The sequence below is a fragment of the Paramormyrops kingsleyae genome, chromosome 11 (genome assembly GCF_048594095.1).
Source record: "Paramormyrops kingsleyae isolate MSU_618 chromosome 11, PKINGS_0.4, whole genome shotgun sequence".
NCBI lineage: Eukaryota > Metazoa > Chordata > Actinopteri > Osteoglossiformes > Mormyridae > Paramormyrops > Paramormyrops kingsleyae.
Genome location: NC_132807.1, coordinates 19299717 through 19321247, shown reverse-complemented (window position 1 = coordinate 19321247; position 21531 = coordinate 19299717). Strand labels below are relative to the sequence as shown.

The following is a 21531-nucleotide window of genomic DNA, read 5'->3' as shown; positions in this document are numbered from 1 at the left end:
GAACTTGGCACTAAGAGCAATTCAGTATAATGGGCAAGCTGGTCATCAGATGGGAGTTGGGTTTATATCGGTTTTTTTCCCACCTCTCGACTGCCTCTCGTCCAAGATATGTCTAATTTTTGTACTGGACGGCTCTCGCGTCGTGCCAAAGAACTGGATGTCCTTGAGAAGACCAGATAACTTTTCCCATGTTGTTATTCTCCCCCCCCCCCCCCCCATTCAATTATTCTCCTCCTTATAGAGTATTTGCATTGCTGGAGTCTACAAACTTCAACAATGACGGGTGCTTTGACAAAAAAATATACAAAATACATTTATAATTAACAGACTTTTAGCGTTGTTGTCATTCCACAGACAGTTCCCACTACTTGTGATGTACTTATTATGTTCTCATTTGCAATTCAGGCACTCTGCAGGTAGTCTGGTCCCCCCTCCCCAAACCCCAATCTCTTTTTAGGATGTTTAATTGCATTAAAAGACATAGTCGAAGGAGACGAGGTGTCATCGCTTTCTGAAACACAGGCGGGTAACACCTTGTCGGGGCCCCGTCTCGTGTTGTTGACAGGCTCGCGAACAATCGCAATAACAGCACAGCAATATTTCAGCATCAGCTTGCGTTTCCTCTGTCACTGGCCATGACAGGCATTTCAAGGAGAGAAGCCCTACTGGCAACAGCGGCCCGTCTTAATCACGTCACCGAATCGATGCAGCCCAAGGTGTGGCGTATGACGGCGGGCTTTTAACACTAATGAATCTGTTTTGCATTCAGCACGTTTCGTTTTTTTTTCTCCCCCCCCCCACCTTTTTGACAAAAGAAAAACCCACTCGTTAATTTGAAAAAACAACATTCAGCAAGTTTATCAAAAGTCTGGAAGAACAAACTGCCGGGGAAAATGAAAAGTTGTCCAGAAGTCTGTCGATTTACATGAAATACAAGGAGAAAAAATGAAAAGCGGGGAAATAAAAAAAACAAGGCCGGTGACGGCTTATTTGAAGTTATCGTCTTTGTCTTAATCTGTTAATGTGATGATGATGAAACAGAGTGGATGCACCGTTAGCTAACTGGCCCATCTGCCTTATTAATAACGTCTCATCCTGATTATTTACTTACCGTGCGTCAGCCCCGGATACCAAAAGCGGCCGAGATAGCCCTTGATTTAGTTAGTTCAACACGATCGCGCCTAGATGCTGTACATAAGATGCGCTTCGTTCATTAAAAAAGACCTGTAATATCATAAGGGAGTGTTTAAACTGCCGGCAATCGACAAGGTGATATGACAAAGTTAGCTTCACAGGAGCTGTTTACCTTGACTGTGAATCGTGCCATTGATCCCCAGCGCACCGGAGAAAATCATAACGATTATAAACACACGTCCATATGGGGGGGAGTAACAGTTAAGTGATAAATGACTATTGATGCAGGACTTTAACGGTGGTAAAAAGTCGGTTGAAATATTTGAAATGATACGGTTTTGTGTCAGAAAAACAATAGATGGCTCCATATAGTCACCTGAGAGCGAAGCAGAATAAGGAGGAAAGCGGGAAATAAGAAGTGAAAGTGTAAAATTATTATAAACTATAAATGTGAATGATCGCTGAGTCGGTGGCGTGCGGTTTAAAGGCATTATACGTCGCCTTTTGCTTTTTCAGAGAAAACAAGGTTTGACAGTGCGACTCCCTAATGAAAAAAACCATAGAGCAGAAGTGTTTGCTGCCCGTGTTTTTTAATTTGTCTGGGCATATGCAGTTTATTTGCATTTCAAATGGCTGCATTTGAAGCAGGTGGTTAAATGCCAAGATGCGAACTGATGGCAATCACCTCTGCTATACACACCCGGGGAGCGCCACTTGCCTTTGACATTAAAAATAAACCGATAGGAGCAGAGCAGACGCGCAAACCCACCACGAGCCGACCCCCCCTCTCCTCCTCCTCCACCGCGTATTTGAACCGCGGCCGTGAGGCGCGCTCCTGTGACGGCGCATGCGCAGCTCGGCGGACTGCGGTGGCATCGAGCGGCGTGGGAGCGGGGCTCAGGAAATAAGAGAAAAGACAAAGAAACTAAAGTAAAAAGAAGAAGAAAAAAATCTGTGCTGTAAAGTTCCGGATTTATGTGCATGGATATATGTTCTGGCCCAGCCTGACTCAAGATTCTGCTTTCATCACATTATTTTCATTCCTGTAATTTACAGTAAATCCACTAGTTGTCAATCACATATTAAAACTCAAAATTTATGACAGGCGGAAACAGCTGCCTCTACATTTACCGCAAGGCCACTCTAAAATATTAAACGCTCGCCACTGCCACCGGCTGGGGTATATGTGTGCTCTCATCTGGTTTTTATTAAACATTACAGCTTAAAATGCTTCTATACTTAACGGAGGAAGAAAATGAAAGAAAATAAGACATACAGAAAAAATACTGTACAACTGTTCTGTCGAAGTCTGTTTTTCTTGAGGCGGCAGCGCAAGTGTCTTTTGGTGGTTTCAGAATCTCACTGGGGTGTCCCGAAGGAGAGCTGGTTTAGGACTGAAGGGTCTGGAAAACCTCACAAATTATATTACTCCTTTAAACGGTGATTTGATGTACGTTTCCCAGGGATAGCGCTGAGATGTCGCAGGGGTGGGCTGAGGTTCTGCTCGGGTTTTGCGAGGACGCCTGCTGGCAGATATCCTGTGCAACAAAACACCAGTCAGTCAAGGGAAAGACTTACAGCCAGTATCAGAGGTAAACAGTTACGGCATGGTGAGTCATCATTTGGAGCTGGATCAGGGAGATCTTTTCTCCATCCTAATAGGTAGTTTCCCTTCCTTAATTTTTTTGAAGCCTTGAGAAATTCCGTTAATCTGATCTCATTTGGAATCTGTTATCGAAAAAAAAAATACGTCACGTTACAGTGATATATATATATATATATACACTATTTTTTTTTCTCTCATCAGTCCTGTTCAATGAGAGGTCCTTGAAAACACTAGCCAGTAATTTTAATGATTAGACTTTTCGCAATTTATTCAAAAGCTTGCATATATTTGGATAAAAATATGAATTTTCTAATTTATAGAAATAGCACTGTACTTTGATTTAGAGCATGATTCTGTTGCACTTTTCTGCCGTGGTCTGTGCATGTTTTTATATGTGCGTAATACCTTTTCCCTCTTTCCATCTGTACACACAGGGGTAGGAGCCACAGGTGTGTTGCAATAATTACACGTACACTTAGAAAATAATGCCAGTTTAACATTTAATAACTTTACACAGCCCCCACCCCCCGGTGTCCAGCAGAACCCCAGAGATAAGGAAGCCTGAATCTTATCCGATATCCCCTAACTTAATCATATGGCTCTTAAGAGCAGGACAGAAACAGCTGGGCCACAGTAATATGCGTGCAATATGTGTGTAAGACGATACGCTTTAATTCTGAGCCCACTTTAAAGCAGCGACAAAATCTGTTTATACAAAGACATTAAAAATGCCCGTTAACTCTCTCATTTCCGCCACAAACGGTGGACATCTGCTCGGCCTCGTCTTGGGTCGGATTATTTGCCCGGGCCGGGCTTTGTGTCCGCGTGACGCCTGCGTGCTGTGTCACGCCTTCCTCTGGAGGCCCGGGGGGGCGGTAACTATCCGTATGCTTCGAAGCGGAGACGTTGCGGCCTTCACCCATCCGCGGCCTCCGTCCGCGCCGCCTCCGTTTCCGGGAGACCGGCCCACGTTTTGTGTATTTTCATTGGGAATGGTACTGGGGTAAGAAAAAAAAGGTTTGGTTCTGTCATGCCACGTGCAGTGATTTTGGACCGGTATCATTGAGCATGTCGCCAGTGGGTGCTGCCAGGCATTGAAAAAGGGTTTCGGGGGGTGGGGGGGCATGCGGGGGGCTGTAAACTTCAAAAGGCCCCCGACTCAAGATGCCGCTGGCCCAGACCAATCCCCAGATGCTTTCGCTCAGCCCTTGCTCTCTCTTTCTCTCTCCCTCTCTCTCTCTCGCTCTCTCTCTCTCTCACTTGCCCTCCCCCTTTCCGTATGTCTGTGGTGATATACTCGGAGTGAGGATATCAAAGTAACACTGTCTGTATAGACTTCAAACCGAGACTCTCCGTCAGCCTCCATAACATCCGCTGAGCAGCGGAAGAGCACGGCTCAAGTGGAATATTTGATCTGTCCTCTTCAGGAGGATCAACAGTCAAAAATGCCGGCAGAAGTTAATATGGGGGGGCAGGATAGAGGGGTGGGCTTGGGGGGGCGGGTCGCCATAATATGAAAGCACGGCGAGCGCCAGTCATGTCCAACCTGCCTTTGTCTTCTGGAAAAATCTGTGTCCGGCACCTAAGCGGGTCCAGCCTTTCTGCAGTACTCACAGAGTTTTCCAGATTAATCCGGGGAGGGGGCAAATCATTTTACTGGCTTTAATCAAAGTGCCCAGAGGCCTGGGATGAACTGTCAAAAGCAGGGAATTTATGGAACGGCCCTTAGTCTTGATTTACAGATTTCCATTTCTGCGTGAAATAAACAGGATCTGCTGTGTATGTACAGATGACGGCAGCGGTGCCCGACTGTCACGGCTAAATCACTCTGGAGTTATACGACCCTCCCGGATATATACATCCTCTGATTTTCATTTCAGTGAAGCTACATTTGCTTGCGTGTTTACAAACTGAAATATATCATTTCTTTTTTGCCCCTTTTGTTTTATAAATATGCTTCTTTTTGTTTATAAATTAAAAGAATTTTTCGGTCTCACTGTATAAATAGAATAGAAATACACTACTCAGCATAGCGATTGCAATGCCTGCTTTTGAGGACGGCCCGATGACTGGCTTCATTAAGCCTTTTCTGGCCAGGAGAACAAGGCCCTGCTGGAGCACAGGAGAATGTGTGAGCATCTGTCACTGTGGCTGGCACTGAGAGGCAGCCCAGGGCTAACATGGCAGCGTCTAACCCAAAGCGCCACCCCATTGGCTGCAGGGGCAGGGGGCGTGGCCGAAGTCTCAGAGCCCGCCCTCCCATATTAGACATATGGAGAATAATCTTGCATGTAACTGCAGCGTATATCACCATTTGAATGTCATTTTTTTCTGCTTTGAAAGCTGTTGGCTGCACTCATTTGAGTCGCCATTATCACTCCCCCCTAACCCCCCCCGCCCCGGGCCCGTGGACTGACAGCTTCGACCTGCTGACCAGTACGACCACACAGGTAACCCAGGCAACCCGCTCCCACAGTGGCTGTAACGAGGACGTTAGTGACTACATAAAACACTCTCACTGCTAATCACTTTATATCACCTGAACCCCCTCCCCCCCAAGTTGTACGATTATGTAATTATATTAACGTCATTACCCGCTCAGGCCGTGGCTTAGCCATTGAAGGTGCTGAGGTGGCCGGTCGCTAAACCCAGTTTGGAAGTGAAATTTGTTCATTTCTATGTTCATTTCTATAGTTCATTTCTATGGGGGAATCTCTAATCCCAACATAACGACCTTAACCCCTACCCAGCCCTAACCTTAACCATAAGTAACCAAACAAAATATGTTTGGCATTTTTACTTTTTTGAGTGCATTCACCTTTGTGGGGATTCACCTACAGTACGATGTAATATAAACCTAATCCGCACACACTCAGACACACACACAATGTGAATGGTGCCTCATAGCCAGACAAGCAGATTGTCAATCCCACCCTGGCTCTTCCACACGTTTATCTCGTGGTGATATAACACTGGCCGATTTGCGGCTTAATCCTCGACATTGCCGCATACGGCCATGCCGCACGGAGCTGTCTCCGTTCCAGCCTCTTTCACCGACCGAGGTTCAGCAGAAACCAGACCTCAGTGTTGCGAAGTGAGAAAAGTGGCCCGTGGTGGCAGTAATGGGAAGGGGAAGAGAGGGACAGCAAAGGAACAGCAGTTTGAACAGACTCACGAGGACAGAGACGGAGGGAAGGAGGGAGGGCGGGGCTATTTTGTCTGTCATCTCTAAAGACAATTTCCTTTCTCAGAATGGTCTCGCAGGGTAATCATTAAAAAGGAGCGGGGGGGGGGGGGGGGGGGCTACTATGCCAAGTCGTTTCTGCCATAAACAAACAAACAATTTAATTAATTTCAATTGCACACGGGGCGGGGGGGTGGGGGGTATTTTTTAAACAGATGTCCAAGAGGGAGCTGAAAGGCGAGCGTTTTGCCATCTACATGTGTTAAGTGACACTGATAGACAGCGGAATCCTTAATAATTCAACGTTCCTCAATAATTTGTTTTCTCTAAAAGCGAAAATCTAGCTCTTTGACAAGGTTATGATTACACGAAATCCACGAGTTCCCCCGTCACGATAACAGACGTGTGGCGTATTTATTTGTTTTCCCTGCGACTCTTATTTATTTATTTGTGTGTTTGATCGCCCGTCTCTCTCCTGGACGCGTAATTAATAGGGTGATCCGCAGACGGGGCTCACGGCAGCTTGAGTCGTGCGACTCGTCTTCCTTTGTGAGCAATCAGATGGTTAAAACGGCAAGACAAAAGCAGGTGTTGGGGGGGGGGAAGGAAATGTAGATGGGGGACTTTGTATTTTCAGATCAAAATGACGCGTGTAAGTAAGCCTCAACTGACCAGAAAAGATTTGCTTCTCCCTGTTAGACACGTAATGGAGTCGTTTAGCTAGGCAGCTTAGGTTCCCCGGGAACGCACCATGCTTCATTACTGGGTTCGAATGGGCACCGTTTTACGTTTACATCAGAAACTATTCAGGGCAAATTAATGTTTTTATTGTCTAGTTAAAACGTTCCTGTTACGCATAAAAGATGAGTATAGCCTAAAGGAAACTGGACCTTTGGGGGGGGGGGGGGGGGGGAGTTTCCATAAAACAGCTTGCGAAAATTAAATTTGATCCTGGATGCTCACTTTGTTTGTTTGTTAATAAATTGTGTACTGTGATACATAAGAACCCCCCGCATCATCAATGACCCTGGTCCGTGGAGTTCGAGAAGCCCGATACGGTAACCTGGTTAGGGGTGGATTATGGGCTGAAATGGGAGAAGCACACACTAATCATTACACCCAGCACACTAATGATGGGATCACTTTGCATACGCCTCTGGAACATGCCACATGCTCAGGTCACCTTTAACCAAATCCACCCCCCCCCCATAACCAACGTCCAGGGATGTGCATTTGAGTGATGACCATGCAGCTGTCACTGCAAGCTTTGAGCTTCCGCTTGTGTATTGCTTGGTTCTCTTGCGGTTACCATGGAAGATTAGCATTCCTCAGTCACCTCCTCCAATCCCATCATGCCCCGCAGCTGCCCGGCTCTGCCAGTGCGTTCCTCAGTCACCTCCTCCAATCCCATCATGCCCCGCAGCTGCCCGGCTCTGCCAGTGCGTTCCTCAAACAGCTCGCGCTCCCCCTGATCACGGCACAGGTATTCTGCACAACCAGCCTCTACGACAGGGGTCACCAACCTTTTTGAAACTGAGAGCTACTTCACAGGTACTGAGCCATGCGAAGGGCTACCAGTTTGATACACTCTTAAATAAACATATTTTAAATGCTTTTTTTAGATATTGTCATTTTCAAATATATATAAATGCAAATGTGATTAAAGAAGAATAGCAACAGGATAAAATTTAATTTTAAACGCTGCTCATTGGTGAGTTGTGTCATTTTTAGAACAGGTCCGTGGGCGACTCATGTGGTCCTTGGGGTCACCTCGGGGACCCCTGTTCTACGGAGATGCTCTGAAGAGCTATGACCCCCCCTCTCCCGGTGCTGTATTTTAACAGAGGACAGGTTGAAGCATCTGGGGCCCCCACTGCGGCCCTCGATGTGCCGTCTGCGCTTTGAGGCAGGGGGCGCTGTTGCTCGGGATCATGTGCAGCTCTCCTCTGAACTCTTGTGACTCAGGGTGTGCTCCTGTCCCATGCCGATAAGCCAGATGTGTAACAAACACTCTGTTTTGCCATAAGTACCTCTTTTCGTGGTGCACTTGTTTATCACCAGAACCTCTCATCGGGAAAATAACAAACAGAGTGCAGCGAGACCGTCATGGTAACGTCGTGGTAACGTCATGGTAACGTCGTGGTAACGTCATGGTCATGTTCCGGCCTCTCCTTTGCTCCAGCTCATCATGGGCTACCTGCTCTGTTTCCCAGACCACTCCTCCTCAAAAAGCAGAAGACATGATGCTCATTCTTTCAAGTCTCTCACAACACTGCGTGTCTCAGAGTCGGAACTGGAGCGCCCTTCTGCCCTTTGTCAGATCAGCACATCCTTCTGCCAGGAGTGAAGGAAAGGGAATGAAAGTGTCCACAGATCAGTCTGAAGTGAATAAAGAGTGAATCAGAAAGAGGTCAGCCGACTGATGCCCTCAACAGTACTGGCACTTTCTTACTAGAGTCTGAATGAAAAATGAATGGCTGTGTGTGTGTGTGTGTGTGTGTAGATTATGTTTATATTACATTGTGGGAATAATGTCCCCACAAGGATATGTGAATGCAATCATAAAACTAAAAATGAATGGAGAGTCCCAACAACAATATAATTACAAACCTGTGTGTGTGTGCGTGTGCATGTGTGTGCATGTTTGTATGTGTCATCACCGGTCACATGACCCACGTGTGGCAGGCGGCTCCGCGGCTGTAAAATCAGTGTAACAGAGCAGCAGCCGCCGGCAGTGCAGAGGAGGCTCCTGTCGCTCGACAGTGAAACTTTAATAATGTCACCTTGTGAATACAATCCTGAAGTGCAGATCAGTATGGATTTGTTGTCCGAATGGGCTCCCCGAGTCCCGTACAGCGATTGGAACCCAAACGAGGGCAGGAGGCCAGGGTCGGCGGCCAGGTTGCCCGACGGAGGTGGTCGCGGTTGTCTGCCCCGCCCACCCCCCCGCCCATGTGCATTCTCTCACTAACCCACCCGCCATTCCCTGAGACTCACTCTTTAAACTTTTATAATTACTTTTTAGAAGGTAATAGTGTACAATTACCACTGTGGACTGAACAATAGGCTTCCATTATGCTACCTTGTCTATGTTTTGTTTTTTGTTTGACAGTCACTGTTTTCAGCGGGGCGGACAGCGTGTGAAGCGTGGGGGGGGCCGTTATCACACCCATCAGACCGAATCTCCCGATTCGCTTTGTTAAATGCGCTGGCCCCCGCTCGACCCGGCCCCCCGCCCGCCCCGCGCGCCGCGCGAGAGCTTCGCCGTATAGGGGAATCTTTCGATAAATCAATGTGACTTTAAACGCATTTCCCCTGTGGCGTCATTGACCTGATAAGAACTGCTAATCTCTTTTGAGGCCATCGCAGTGCTTTGAACAGAATCTAGTTCACATCTATCAGCAAGGTTATTTGTCAATGACTTATAATCCCAGGTATATTTCTCTGGTTTTATATTAGAAATGGCTGAACGTCCTCATCTCTGAAGTTTTCTCGGCTGGGAAGAAGGATAGAGCCTGAGCAAAAAGTACATTATCAGTGCAACTACCTGGGAAATGAAGGGAAGTGTACAGAGAATGGGAATGGCGGGGAATTTATATACGATCCATCCATCCATCTTCTGTAGCACTTATCCGGTACTGGGTTGCGGAGAGCCTGGAGTCCATCCCAGACAGCATAGGGCACGAGGCAGGGGACACGCCAGACTGGGTGCCAGTGGATCTCATATAGGATGAAATATAGGAGCAGCGATTGCAGCGGGTCTTCGGGCGGGCCTGCTGGGATGAAGCCTGACAGGGCTGACGGATGGAGGGGAGCGGGTCTGGACGGGCCCTGCTTCTGGTCCAGCACCAGGCTTTGAGGTGTGTGCGGCCCGATGTCCGTATGGCGCTGGAACTCATCGTGCCGGGTCTAACCGAGCTTCCCGAAGCACATGACCCCATTCTGGATGAGCAGTTGGAAGACGAATGGACGAATAGACGGATGACACATGTGCCTTTCAGTAAAGGCGTGTGCTGAGCTAATAAATATGAAGTAAAAGAGTCCTGGACTATGCGAGAAGCACTGTGTGCATGACCCTATCTATCTATCTATCTATCTATCTATCTATCTATCTGTCCGTCCGTCCGTCCGTCCGTCCGTCCGTCCGTCCGTCCGTCCGTCCGTCCGTCCGTCCGTCTGTCTGTCCGTCCGTCCCCATCATCCATCTATCTATCTCTATCTATCTGTCTATCTATCTATCTATCTATCTGTCTGTCTATCTATCTATCTGTCTGTCTGTCTGTCTGTCTGTCCGTCCGTCCCCATCATCCATCTATCTATCTATCTATCTATCTGTCTGTCCGTCCGTCCCCATCATTCATCTATCTATCTATCTATCTATCTATCTATCTATCTATCTATCTATCTATCTATCTATCTATCTGTCTGTCTGTCTGTCTGTCTCTCTGTCCGTCTGTCCCCATCATCCATCTATCTATCTATCTATCTATCCGTCCATCCGTCCTCCCCATCATCCATCCATCCATCTATCTATCTATCTATCTATCTATCTCTCTATCTATCTATCTATCTATCTATCTATCTATCTATCTATCTATCTATCTCCTCAGTGCCCCTCTTTCCATCACGTGAGGATCCTGCTTTCTTTCTCTCCTCTCCCTTAAGGAGTGGCTGGTGGAGAGCAGAGTGAAACACATGGCCTTTCCCATTATATTGCCCGGGAATGAAGGTGAAGGTAGACTCATGCCGATGAGGGTCCTCACGGAGCATATTCTCCCGGCGGCTGCCTGGCGCTGGGGGCTCCTCTGTCAGCCGCCTGTAAACGCGCCGGCGGGTAAACAGCCGACAAACAGGAGAACACCGAGCAAGACGCTCTGCTGCCTGTTCACCGGAGAAGGACTGCACTCTTAAGCTCAGAGCTCAGACCTGCTGGCAGAGACGCTGGATCCTAGAGGGACGCACACCTCCAGATAAAGAGAGAAGACTGCGGGGGAGGGGGCACGACGCCAAGCGCTTTGATACGTCGGTTCCTTCCGTGGTGGCGGCGAGACAAGTGCAGACGCCTGTCGTATCTGTCAGCCCGGATCAGACGGCAGGGCCTCAGAAGAAGAGCCTTCATCTCGCGCTGCTGTCTACGGCTGCGCCGCTCCAGCACACACTAGCCTTAAGTGGTTTGCCCGGCGCGTAAACGGTTTGACATCACGTCGCTAACAACAGCGTAGCATCGCGAGACGTGCAAACAGGAGAGTAAACAGGAGGCCGCCTTGGAAATGGAGCGCGGCGGATCGCAGGGGGGGGGGGGGCATCACTGGCATTTCCTCTTCCTTTTTGAGCAAGACGTCGGAGCAGGTGTCTGCTTCAAGCGTGTGGCCTATGTGGGGGGGGGGGGGGTGGATGTTGTATGAATAATGTAAATTGGGGCAAAGGTCCTTGTCACCAGAATGGGAGCCATAAGAAGGGGTGGCCTTACCAGGAGAGTGTGCCTCTTTTTGGGGGAGGGGGGTCAAAAAAATACACCTGCCCCCTGTGTCTCCAGAGGCCAACATGGGTGGCCTTCATAGGACATGCTGCAAAATCAGCAGGGAGGAGAAATGCGCCCTCTAGTGTGATCTCCACAACACTACACCCACATGTTAGGATGAGAAAAGTGCAGCAGGCATTAGTAAAAGATGGTGAATGACCCCCCATTATAACTGACTTCAGTTCTTGTCACCCTCCCCCGAAAAGGCTGGCCTGCGATCTTAGAGTGATGCTTAAGGCGCATTCTCTATGCTAAGGGGACCTGTCTGTAACTGAGTCTCATCAATATCTTCTCCCCGAGAGTGCCACACCCCAGTTTTCGAAAACAATCTCTCCCCCTGTTGAAAATGACTCCTGATGCCACAGAACACAGACCCTCTGCCTTACCCTTGCTTTCCCACCAAGCTTTATCCATACTCTGCCATAAAAAAACCATAATCGATCATTTCGGTCGGCTGCCCCCCCCCCCCTCCCCCCCCACCGGCGACTCGTAATGAAACGGGGACCTGCAAGCTTTGTCTGTCATAATTATCCTGTTAAGCAACCCTTGGACTCCCCTGAGAATATCTTAACGGGAGATTTTAAATTAGAATGGGATAGAAACGCATACAGTAAGGAGTATCCTGTTTTAATTTACATAATCATTCCCCTGCTTTTTGTCCTGCCTTATATATGGAATGCTAATTCTGTTTTCTTTTCCGCATGTTAGATGATGCTATTCTTCCGTGTGCCTCTCAAACAAGCCAGAATTTTTCTCCCCCTATTTTTTTTCCCAAGCACCCCTGCTGCCTTGAGCCTCAGAAACAAAAGCCGACGGCTGTGGCGGGGCTGTTACGCGTCAGCGTCGCTGTAAAGCAGCGCTATCTTAATTGAGATCCAGAAGGTGTAAGTGGCAGATGTTATGCTGGTAACTACGAATCACTGGAGACCAGGCGATCGGACCGAAAGCGCATGGAAAACAAAGCCAGGTGCTCCGGGTTTTTCCGTCGCCGCATGTCAACTGAGAGGAGCCTTAATCCGCAGAGATCAGCACGGGATGAGGAACAGGACGGCTTCGTGTCCAACCGTCTCCCTGCTCCCTAAGTCGTCTCACTCATTAAGTGTGGCAGTAATGAAGAGCAGCCTCGCGTCTGTGTTTCGTTAACACCGTTATATTGTGCACCTAAGTTGTCTTCCGGAAGCTTCTTTTTTAGGGAGTCTTCGAGCCTCGCGGTAACACGACAGTATGCCAGCTGATCACATGACAGAAGTGCGGTGGTAAACGTTGGATCTGTCAGGCGGGGGGAATCCCACGGCCTGCGTGGCGCTCATCTCGCCGGAGCGACCTGATTGAAGTCGTTCTTCTGGATATTACATCATCTCGCTTGGCAGTTCAGGTGTACGACGCCGGTTAATTAAGACGTTCGTTCGTGACCTGAAAAGACTGTCGTCCTTGAAGGCTGGATTTTCCGAGGATAAGTAATTATTTCGGCTCAAAGGGAAGAAAACAACCTCGGTGCTTGTTTTTTTATGAGATTTTTTTACATTTATTTTCTTGTACCAGGTTTTAAAAATTTAGGCACTTTGTGGTGGAACGAGTGTAGGCGGTGATCTGCCGTCTGGGGTCTGCATTTGCTGTGACGCTCCTCGCTTTGTTATCCGGACCCCCATTGGTGACGTGTCACCGTGACCAGAACGCGTTTACCCTGCAGAAGCTTGATCACGGAGCCATCGAGCAGCAGACGTTATGCTGCTTGGAGGAAAGTACCAGAACATATACCGGCCATGTGAGGACCTGGGAGTGAGACCCGGGGGGTTTCATTAATAAAAACGGCCTATGTGTGCTTTGGGGTTCAGATGGTGTGCGGAGGACTGCTGGAGCCAATTTCAATAGGTGTGGGGGTCTAGCCCATGTCCTGGAGACAGAATCGTCCTTGTCTGGGTCATCGTACGTCTTACTGTCACTGTGTGGTCACAGGTCTATTAAAGACCCCCAGACTGCCAGCATATCACCACATCGCTCCACAAACCCAGGATCCTGGGTTCGAAGCCGACCTGTCCTCAGCGTTCATCGCTTGGGTTCAGTGTGACCGTCTCTGTCACATACTACACAAGCCCCGGGTGCCGATCTTTATCATGTCGTACTCCGTTCATAGGTGAAGCGACAGGGTTCCGTAGCAGAAATCCAGCAGGATCCCGCCTCGGCGTCCCTGCATCCCCAGGGCATAAACAGCAGGGCCGCCGCTGCCGCGGAGAAGAGCCCAGGATGTGCGAATCGCTTGTGTGCGTCCGGGGAAGAGTGCCGCTCACAGTGACTGATTCATATCCAAACGAGTGCTGATGAGCCAAATGACCTCATCTGCACCTGCTATTATACGGAGCGGGCGAGGAAGAGTGGGTCTGGGCTGGCCGGGCCGGGCCAAGCCAGGCCGAACCGACTCCCAAAAAGCCTGGCCTTGACCTCGTTAATGCCAGAGCATCCGCACCTAATGGTGTTTTTTCACGAAAGCCAGCCTGTGCTGGGCCCCTGCGTGTCACAGTAATTTAAGATGCAGTCATTTCGCACATTCCGACGCCGCCACCACCATTATGCGCCATTGTTAGCGAATAAAGGCCGTATTCTGTTCCCCGCGATGAAGGACAGAAGTGGCCTCAGTTTGATCTGCTGAACGAATCAGTCTGGATTATGTCAGCTGAGAAGAATTGCGGAGTGGACTCGCCAACGGACAGGGGGATGTGTTAGAAATGTCTCTCCGGGGGTTCGGATGGTACCTCATGGGGATGGGGGATGGGATGCAGGGACGGGGAACAGGAGAATGGGGACATGGATGTGGTCGCATGGGTGTGAGGATATGGGAATGAGGGACAGGGATGGGGGGATGGTGATGGGACATGGGGACAGGGACAAGGTTATGGGGACACTAGGACACAGATCCAGGGACGGGGTGGTGGGGACGCCCTGCCTCGCTCCTCTTGTTTTATTATTTTCTGGCACCAATTATCGTTTCAGCAGAAATGATTAGGAGATCAAATGGAAAACTAGTGTCATTTCCTTCCATTACTGCTGGGGCCATGACAGCCGTCCGGACTGTGGGAACAGGAGGGGAGAATAATGGGGAGGGGGTTAAGGGGGTGGAGGGGGGGTGGCCGGAGTTGAGGAGCTATTCATTTGGAAGGACCATAGAGGGTCTCTTGGTGGGGGGCGGGGGGAGGGGGGGGGGGGGGTAGAGACAGCAGGTGCCCCTCGCATTGTCAGACACAGGGGTGGGGTCTGAGGTCAGCATGTCAAGTTCAGTCCCCAGCCGCCTCACGGCGACCCGGGGCAGCAGGCCGCCGCTCTGCTTCCTGCCTGGTTCATTTGTGGGACACCCCCCTGCTGGGCAAAGCCGTCTGTCAGCTTCCGGGGTCGTGACAGCGAACTTCAGCTTCCCCGGATCCTGCTCCCAGTCCAGTGCTTTTTGGTGAAATATCCTAAAAGGAGGATCCGATTTTAATCGATTATTGGCTAAGAGGTCCGAGGCTGAAATGATCCGCACGATCCTCCACATTCAGCCGCGTTATTGTGAGAAGAGTCACCAGGCTTATGTCCTGGGGTGTTTGCTTCTGCTCATCAAGGGGTATCACCCCCACATGATGTGATCCAGCTCCTCTGTACCATCCAGGGTCGGTCCCTGGGGTTAAAGGCAGGCACGAGTAGCCCTGAATTACCATGAAAATCACATACTCTTAATGTAACCCCAGCCCTGTGCCCTGTCCTGCCTGGGATGGATGGATGGATGGATGGATCTGCCAGATAGGGATTGCCCTAAGATGACAATGCCTCGGTTTTGCGAGTGATTCCCACAGAAGCTGAACTGCATGCTCTGAGAGGAGGGAGTGACAGGGTTGGGGGCGTGTGGGGGCTCTTCCAGCCTTTGTGAAATGTAGCGACCGGTATTCGTAAACATCCTGTATTCATTAAAAGCTTCTAAAAATATGTCCCCATGCACTTCCTGTTACCCGGGCCGGGCCCCTATTTACATATTTATAAATACTGCGTGTACAATAAGAGGTACCCCGCCAAAAACAACACTTTCTTAACCTCGCCGGATGGCTGGGGGGGAACAGGGGCCTCAAAGACACTTGAGAAGCCGGTGTTCGTCAGGAGAAGTGGAGAAGAGAGGAGGGGAGTGGAGAGGAGGAAGGCAGTGCGAGAAGGCAAGATGGGGAGGCAGTGCAGGGAGGCAAGGCAGGGGGGGCAGAGAATGGAGGCAGAGAAGGGAGGCAGAGAGGGGGAGTGGAGCAGGGAGGCAAGGTGGGGGGCAGAGCGGGGAGGCAAGGCAGGGAGGCAGAGAAGGGAGGCAGAGAGGGGGAGTGGAGTAGGGAGGCAGGGCAGGGGGGCAGAGTGGGGAGGCAGAGTGGGGGTGCAGGTTGGGGAGGCAGGACAGGGGGCAGAGCGGGGAGGCAGGACTGGGGGGGGCAGAACGGAGAGACAGAGAAGGGAGGCGTAACAGGGGCGTGGAGCAGGGAAGCAAGGCATGGAGGTAGTGCAGGAAGGCAGGGTGAGGATAGTAGGGGGCCCAGAGTGGGGAGGCAGAGAAGGGAGGTGGAGGGAGGGTAGACCGGGGAGGCAGTGTAGGGAGGTAGGGTGGGGGGGCAGGTCAGGGAGGCAGAGTGGGAGTGTGGAGCAGGGAGGCAGAGTGGGAGTGTGGAGCAGGGAGGGGGTTAGAGCAGGGAGGCAGAGAGGGGAGGTGTAGTGGGGGCCAGAGCGGGGAAGCAGGATGGGGCCTCCTTTTCTGTTCTCCCCTGTTTCACTTTAGTTTCTCCTAACTGTGTCAGTCACCTGAAATCACTGACCAGAGTCCCAGCCTTGAAAGGCCCACTGAAAACACAAGCTCAGACAGAAGCACCCTGTCTGGGCTGTTTATCCTGGCGATGGGGGGGTGGGGTCACACTGAACCAGAGCCACAAACAATGAGGGCAGCAGACAGAAGGTCGGCGTCGAACCTGGGACCCTGAGTGTGTGAAGCCGACACAGAGCTCTCAGCTGTCTCAGCTACACTTGTTAGCCATTGTTAAATTAACCCAGGATATTAATGTGTGGTTCAGAACAAGGGGTCTTTGGAAGACCTGTGAACCCTGGATAGTTTTATCCTCTGAGAAAAATAGCACGTTCTGCCCCTCGGTCACATGTGAAGGACTGTTCTATTGATTTATTAATTTATTCTGCCGTGCATGACGCTACCATTAACATATGATGGATCCCGGAGCTATATTTCCTCATTACCATATGCTTTTCCTTTCTGGGGAGCAGCCTGGGATTTCAGTGTTATCCCACAGCGTGCCAGTAGAGGGCGGCGTCATGCCTTTAACTATGTTGGCTGGTTGCGTACATTGGTTATAGTTCTTATGCTGCGCCCATTGATAAGGCACGTTTCTCAAGATGGAACTCGGGTAACATCATATCTTGTGAAATGTATGTAAATAAATCCAATAGAATGATTAACATCCAGAAACAACCTAACTGTTTGTGCTTCACAAAAGACCCAGTGAAAAGGCACATTAGGAGCAGTCATACTAAATAACTGCATATATACCTGCACTAGCAGGTTATTAACCAACTTATTATCGAGTTATTAACCAACTAGAAACAAAAGTTATATTGATGCCTTCAATCTGTGAAGCAGCGGAGATGTACGCTGGAGCATTTGCTTGTTGTGGAAATTGGGAATGGAGGAAGGTTTAAAAAAAAATCCATAAAGTTGCAGAGAAATCTCCTGATTGCAGTGGCAGTTGTTTGGGGAGAGACGAAGGCGGACTCGAATAACAGCAGTCCAGGTGGCTTAGTTAATGAACAGTGAAAGGCAAGTATGCGCCTTAATCTCTAACTTGTTATTCAAAGTTTCTTTAAAGGGAACTTTTTCAGAAGCCGCTGCTTCCCGAAAGCTTCAGCCTAATATTTTAATTTGAGCCGGTGCTGGGGTCTGGCAATGCTTCCCTAAACCTGGAGGGGGCGCTCTCTATTTGCTGTCCCGAAAAAACAATTTATCCGGATTTGTGTCTATGAAATATACATCGGCGGCCAATGGGCATACGTAAACATCGCTGTATGGCCTGGTCTGCTTAACAGCTAACTAACAACAAGTAAGACGAAGGAGAACAGCTCTGATTGTAATAATTATACTATGAAGTTAGGAACGCAGAAAGCCCCCAAGAGCAGTTTCTTTTGCACCGTTCGTTTCCTCCAGTGCGACATACTGCTAACAGCGCAGAAACAGGAAGTGAATAAATGAGGTGACATGCATTTGATTTACAAATCAATAAGAGCACATCGTTTAATGGTGTTTGCTGCAACGCAACTGCAGTCTGTAGTTGGGGAACGCCATGAGAGCAGAGTGACGGAGGCTTATTGCGCCATCTAGTGTTCGCTGTCATGCTATAGCGGGTAGAGCTCACACTCGACGTGCTGTTGTATCGAAGCTCCGTCATCCTGTCCAGATTTCTCGAGTTCGCAACTTAGACATATTATAATATACATTTCAGAAGAAAAACATATACTTCTCGTCATGTACATTTTAGCCGTCTGTGAATTGGTTTACAGAACCCTGACGTGGTATGGATTTATCTTAAATTTACCTTTATTTCTCGTTTTAAATAGACGTAAAATATTTTTATGTTGTGATTTGCGACCCTTTTCGCTGTGGCTGCGTGCCAGCTTGTCTCGCAGTGGCGTTTTAGAGAAATGGTAATGCTGTTTTCACATTGCAATTTTGAAATAACTTTCTCAGGCTATTCATTTATTCGTTTTATTGTCAAATCACCCTTTGGAAGGGATTTCGCAGCTGAAGATCCATTTTATTTTGTTGATTTATTTTTCTTTGTAGCAGAACATAATTACTAATATTCGAATAAACAAATGGTTCAGGACTCAGAAGTTCTGTTTTAATTCAGCTTTAATTGTTTGTAATGTGAGGTGTAACAGATGACCAAACATACTTGGTAAAGGAGGATTGTCTTTTTTTTGTTTACGGTTAGTAGACTTAATTTAACTGTGTCTTGTCTTATTTATATATTTACTTAGTCACATATTTGTAATATTGTGTATACTGTGATATAGAAGGTCAGCTTATGCACAAGTACGAGTATTTAGTTTTCCAAATTAGTTTACTAGTATAACTACACCAGTAGAGTGGAGTTATTAACCAGCTTGGAATCTTCAAAGTCATACAAGGCGACGTGTCTGTGGGACTCACTGCAGCCGCTGATCTCGTGTGATGCTGCAGCAGTGTAGATAAGCAGGGTAGATAAAGGCCCCCAGGTTTGCGGTTTGTCACCTTGCAGGCAGACTGTCCCATGCAGAGGTGGTATCTCTGGAATTCACACTCCCCTGCGCCCCATCCCCCCCCCCAACCCCAGACTCCCACGGCATCCATGTTTGCTGTCTCTGCCCCCTCTGCTCGCCCGGGCTGGTGAACACCACTGTTAACCTGCGCTTTTTCTTTAAGCTGTAGTTCACCCTTGGGTAAGAGAGGAGGAGGCTCCCCCCCCACCAGGCCTGCCTGCGACCCCCACCCCCACCCAGGAGTGTCACCTAGTCGACACTGAGATGCAGGAGGACCCTCTTACAGACTAGCGCCCCCGCTCTGTCTGGCTGGAGAGAGAGGGAGAGAATGACTGTAATCGCTACCCAAGCAACGGAGGAAGAAACCATGATAACAACTTTGTTCAGAACACAGGAGGCAGACACAAGTCTTTTAAGGGAGCGCCCCCTGCTGGGCCGGATCGGTGAGCGTGGGCGGACTGGGCCAGGGCCCGCTGAAGCCCCTCCCCCTTCCTTGTTCCTCTTCTCCTGCTGGTCGCGTCTTCACTTCTTGTTGTTTCCCTTATCATGTGACGCCCTTCCGCCCGCCGGCCCCAATCAGCCTCGCATCCCTCTCCCTCGTGTGGGCATCGCACCACGAGTCCAACCTGGACGGCAGCGGAACTTTCCAGAAAGTTGTGCCTCCACCGACCACGTGCTCACCATTCCGTGGCGCGTCGCGAGGCCACCGCGTGTAGGAGGCTCGTTGCAGCCCTTCGGAAGAAGAAGTCGGCTGGAGTTGCAATTTAACCAGGCCGCATCTTTCCCTGCATGGATCAATGCACCACCTAGGCTGGAACATTCCAGGCCTGACCCGGCCCGCTTTGACGTCGGACCGAGTTATTTGGCCACTGTGAGGCAGCAGTCGACCCTCTGTTGACAATCCAGCTGTTTTGCAGGACAGGGCCACCACCTTCAGAACAAAGGGCATTACCACGACGGTGCTGCCCGTCACTATGGTGGCACCTGCTTGGCCGGTTGCACTTTTTTGTTGAGCGAACAGTTAACCAATGAGGACTTCAAGGTGCAATGTAACCCAAGTTGTGGGCGTGGCTCAGCGATCTCTCCTCCTGACAGGCACAGCGAAATGTAAGCAGTGACTGTTCATATTGTCCACAGTTTGTCCAAATGTAGATTCTGTCGATTCTCTGAAAACTCAATGTAATGAAAATTTAAAAAAAAATGTTGTGAATGTTATAAGAATAAAAATACGCTGAGGTGACCGTAAAAACTAGTTTACAAAGTATTGTCCAAAATAGATAGACATAAAAAAATCTGTAATAAGAAAGTGAGAATCCTACTGGCGTGTGCCCTTTATCTTCCTAACTTCTTGGACTGTAATGTTTCAGATGTTTATGAAATCCTGCCGCCCATCTATGTTGCAAAGTGTTACTGACTACTGAGATGGTTTTGATGTATTTACTTTAAAAACAAAACGTAAAAAAAAAATATCTATAAATACAGTTATCGTCTAGCCTTAGATAGTCACACACTGTTGCATTCACAGATGTACGTAGTCCTGTAGTTGTAGTAGATGTAGGCTTTGGATGAAAGTGTTCTTTGAGTACTGTACTTTTTGCCTTCTACATAAGAAAAAAAAAAGATTGACAATCTTTTCATGTCCCAAGGAAAAAAAATATCCACAGGTAAAAAAAAAAAAAAGACAAACGCTTTTAGCATATATCTTTTTCTCCGAAAGTATTTTGCACTGTGATAGTCTGAGGTGGCATCAGGTGCAGCAGCTACTAACCCGGCTAACTAAGACATGCTGTGTGTCTGTCTGTCCCTTGACATTGTGCAATGTGTCTGTTTCCTGTGACACCCGCCTGGGCTCCTGTCCTTCCTCAAGCCCATATCCGTTTCCCCGGGCGATTCAAAGGACGCCGCTGCGGCAGTGACTGTTGGTATGGGTGGAGCCGGGGGCGGAAAATCTGATTGGCCGAGACCATCAAAACCACGCCCATTCTGTCGTTTGCGTAGCTAATGGCTCGGCTTGGTCGAAAACCATCCATAGCCTAAAAACTTAATGCTACCATTTGGCTCATGTATGGTAAAAAAAGAGAGAGGCATGGGTTTTGGGGGGGAAGCACGCTGCCGAAGAGAACCCACCAATCATGGCGAACCTGGGTGTTTCATTGACCAATAAAGGCCCGGTCACCTTGCTCCGCCCCCTCTTTCTGACCCTGAACCCTTGGTTGCTGTATTCTCATTGCAGTGCAAGCCCAATGGATGCTTTTTTTGTAACTACTGAACTGTACTTGTAATAAAAATAATATGTAATCAAAAATCTGTGCTACTTGTTTCAATTAAAGGTGTCACCTTGACTTTGCTCCCTGGCATATAGAGCAGGGTAATGAGTTGACCCAGCCAATAGGGGGAGTCTCTTTTGGGCAGATCGAGATATCTGTGTAGAGGGATTCAGCCTCTTGTCACTTTCCGTCTCATTCATCACTTGTTAAATGATCGCACTCCCTCATCACTTATGGTCTAACGCTTTACCTTGCCTAAGAGTACAGCCGCTGTGACCTATAGGTTTGTTGATATGAGGTCTGCGAGGGTGAGGCTGACCATCCACACACTCAGACAGCTGGCAGTAAAAGGTCTGATGGAGTTTTGGGGGGCGGGTTGGGGGCAGTGGTCCACCATATCCACAGCTTGCCGGCTCACATGACCTGCAGAGTTACTCAGTCTAGGACCCATCCGGTTCTGTTCAAATCCACTACTTTGCCGCTGTGACCAAGAAAGCACGTCACCTTCCCCCCGGGACAC

General features: G+C 48.9%; 1 protein-coding gene across 1 annotated transcript in view; it reads left to right on the top strand.

Annotated features, from left to right (window-relative positions):
- znf536 (zinc finger protein 536) overlaps positions 1–21049 on the top strand; it is a 71681-nt gene extending 50632 nt beyond the window's left edge. Inside the window, exon 5 of the mRNA XM_023818461.2 lies at positions 18908–21049. Coding sequence (XP_023674229.1) covers positions 18908–19035 — 128 coding nt within the window. The 3' untranslated portion in view covers positions 19036–21049. The remainder of the gene's footprint in view (positions 1–18907) is intronic.
- The last annotated feature ends 482 nt before the right edge of the window (positions 21050–21531 follow it).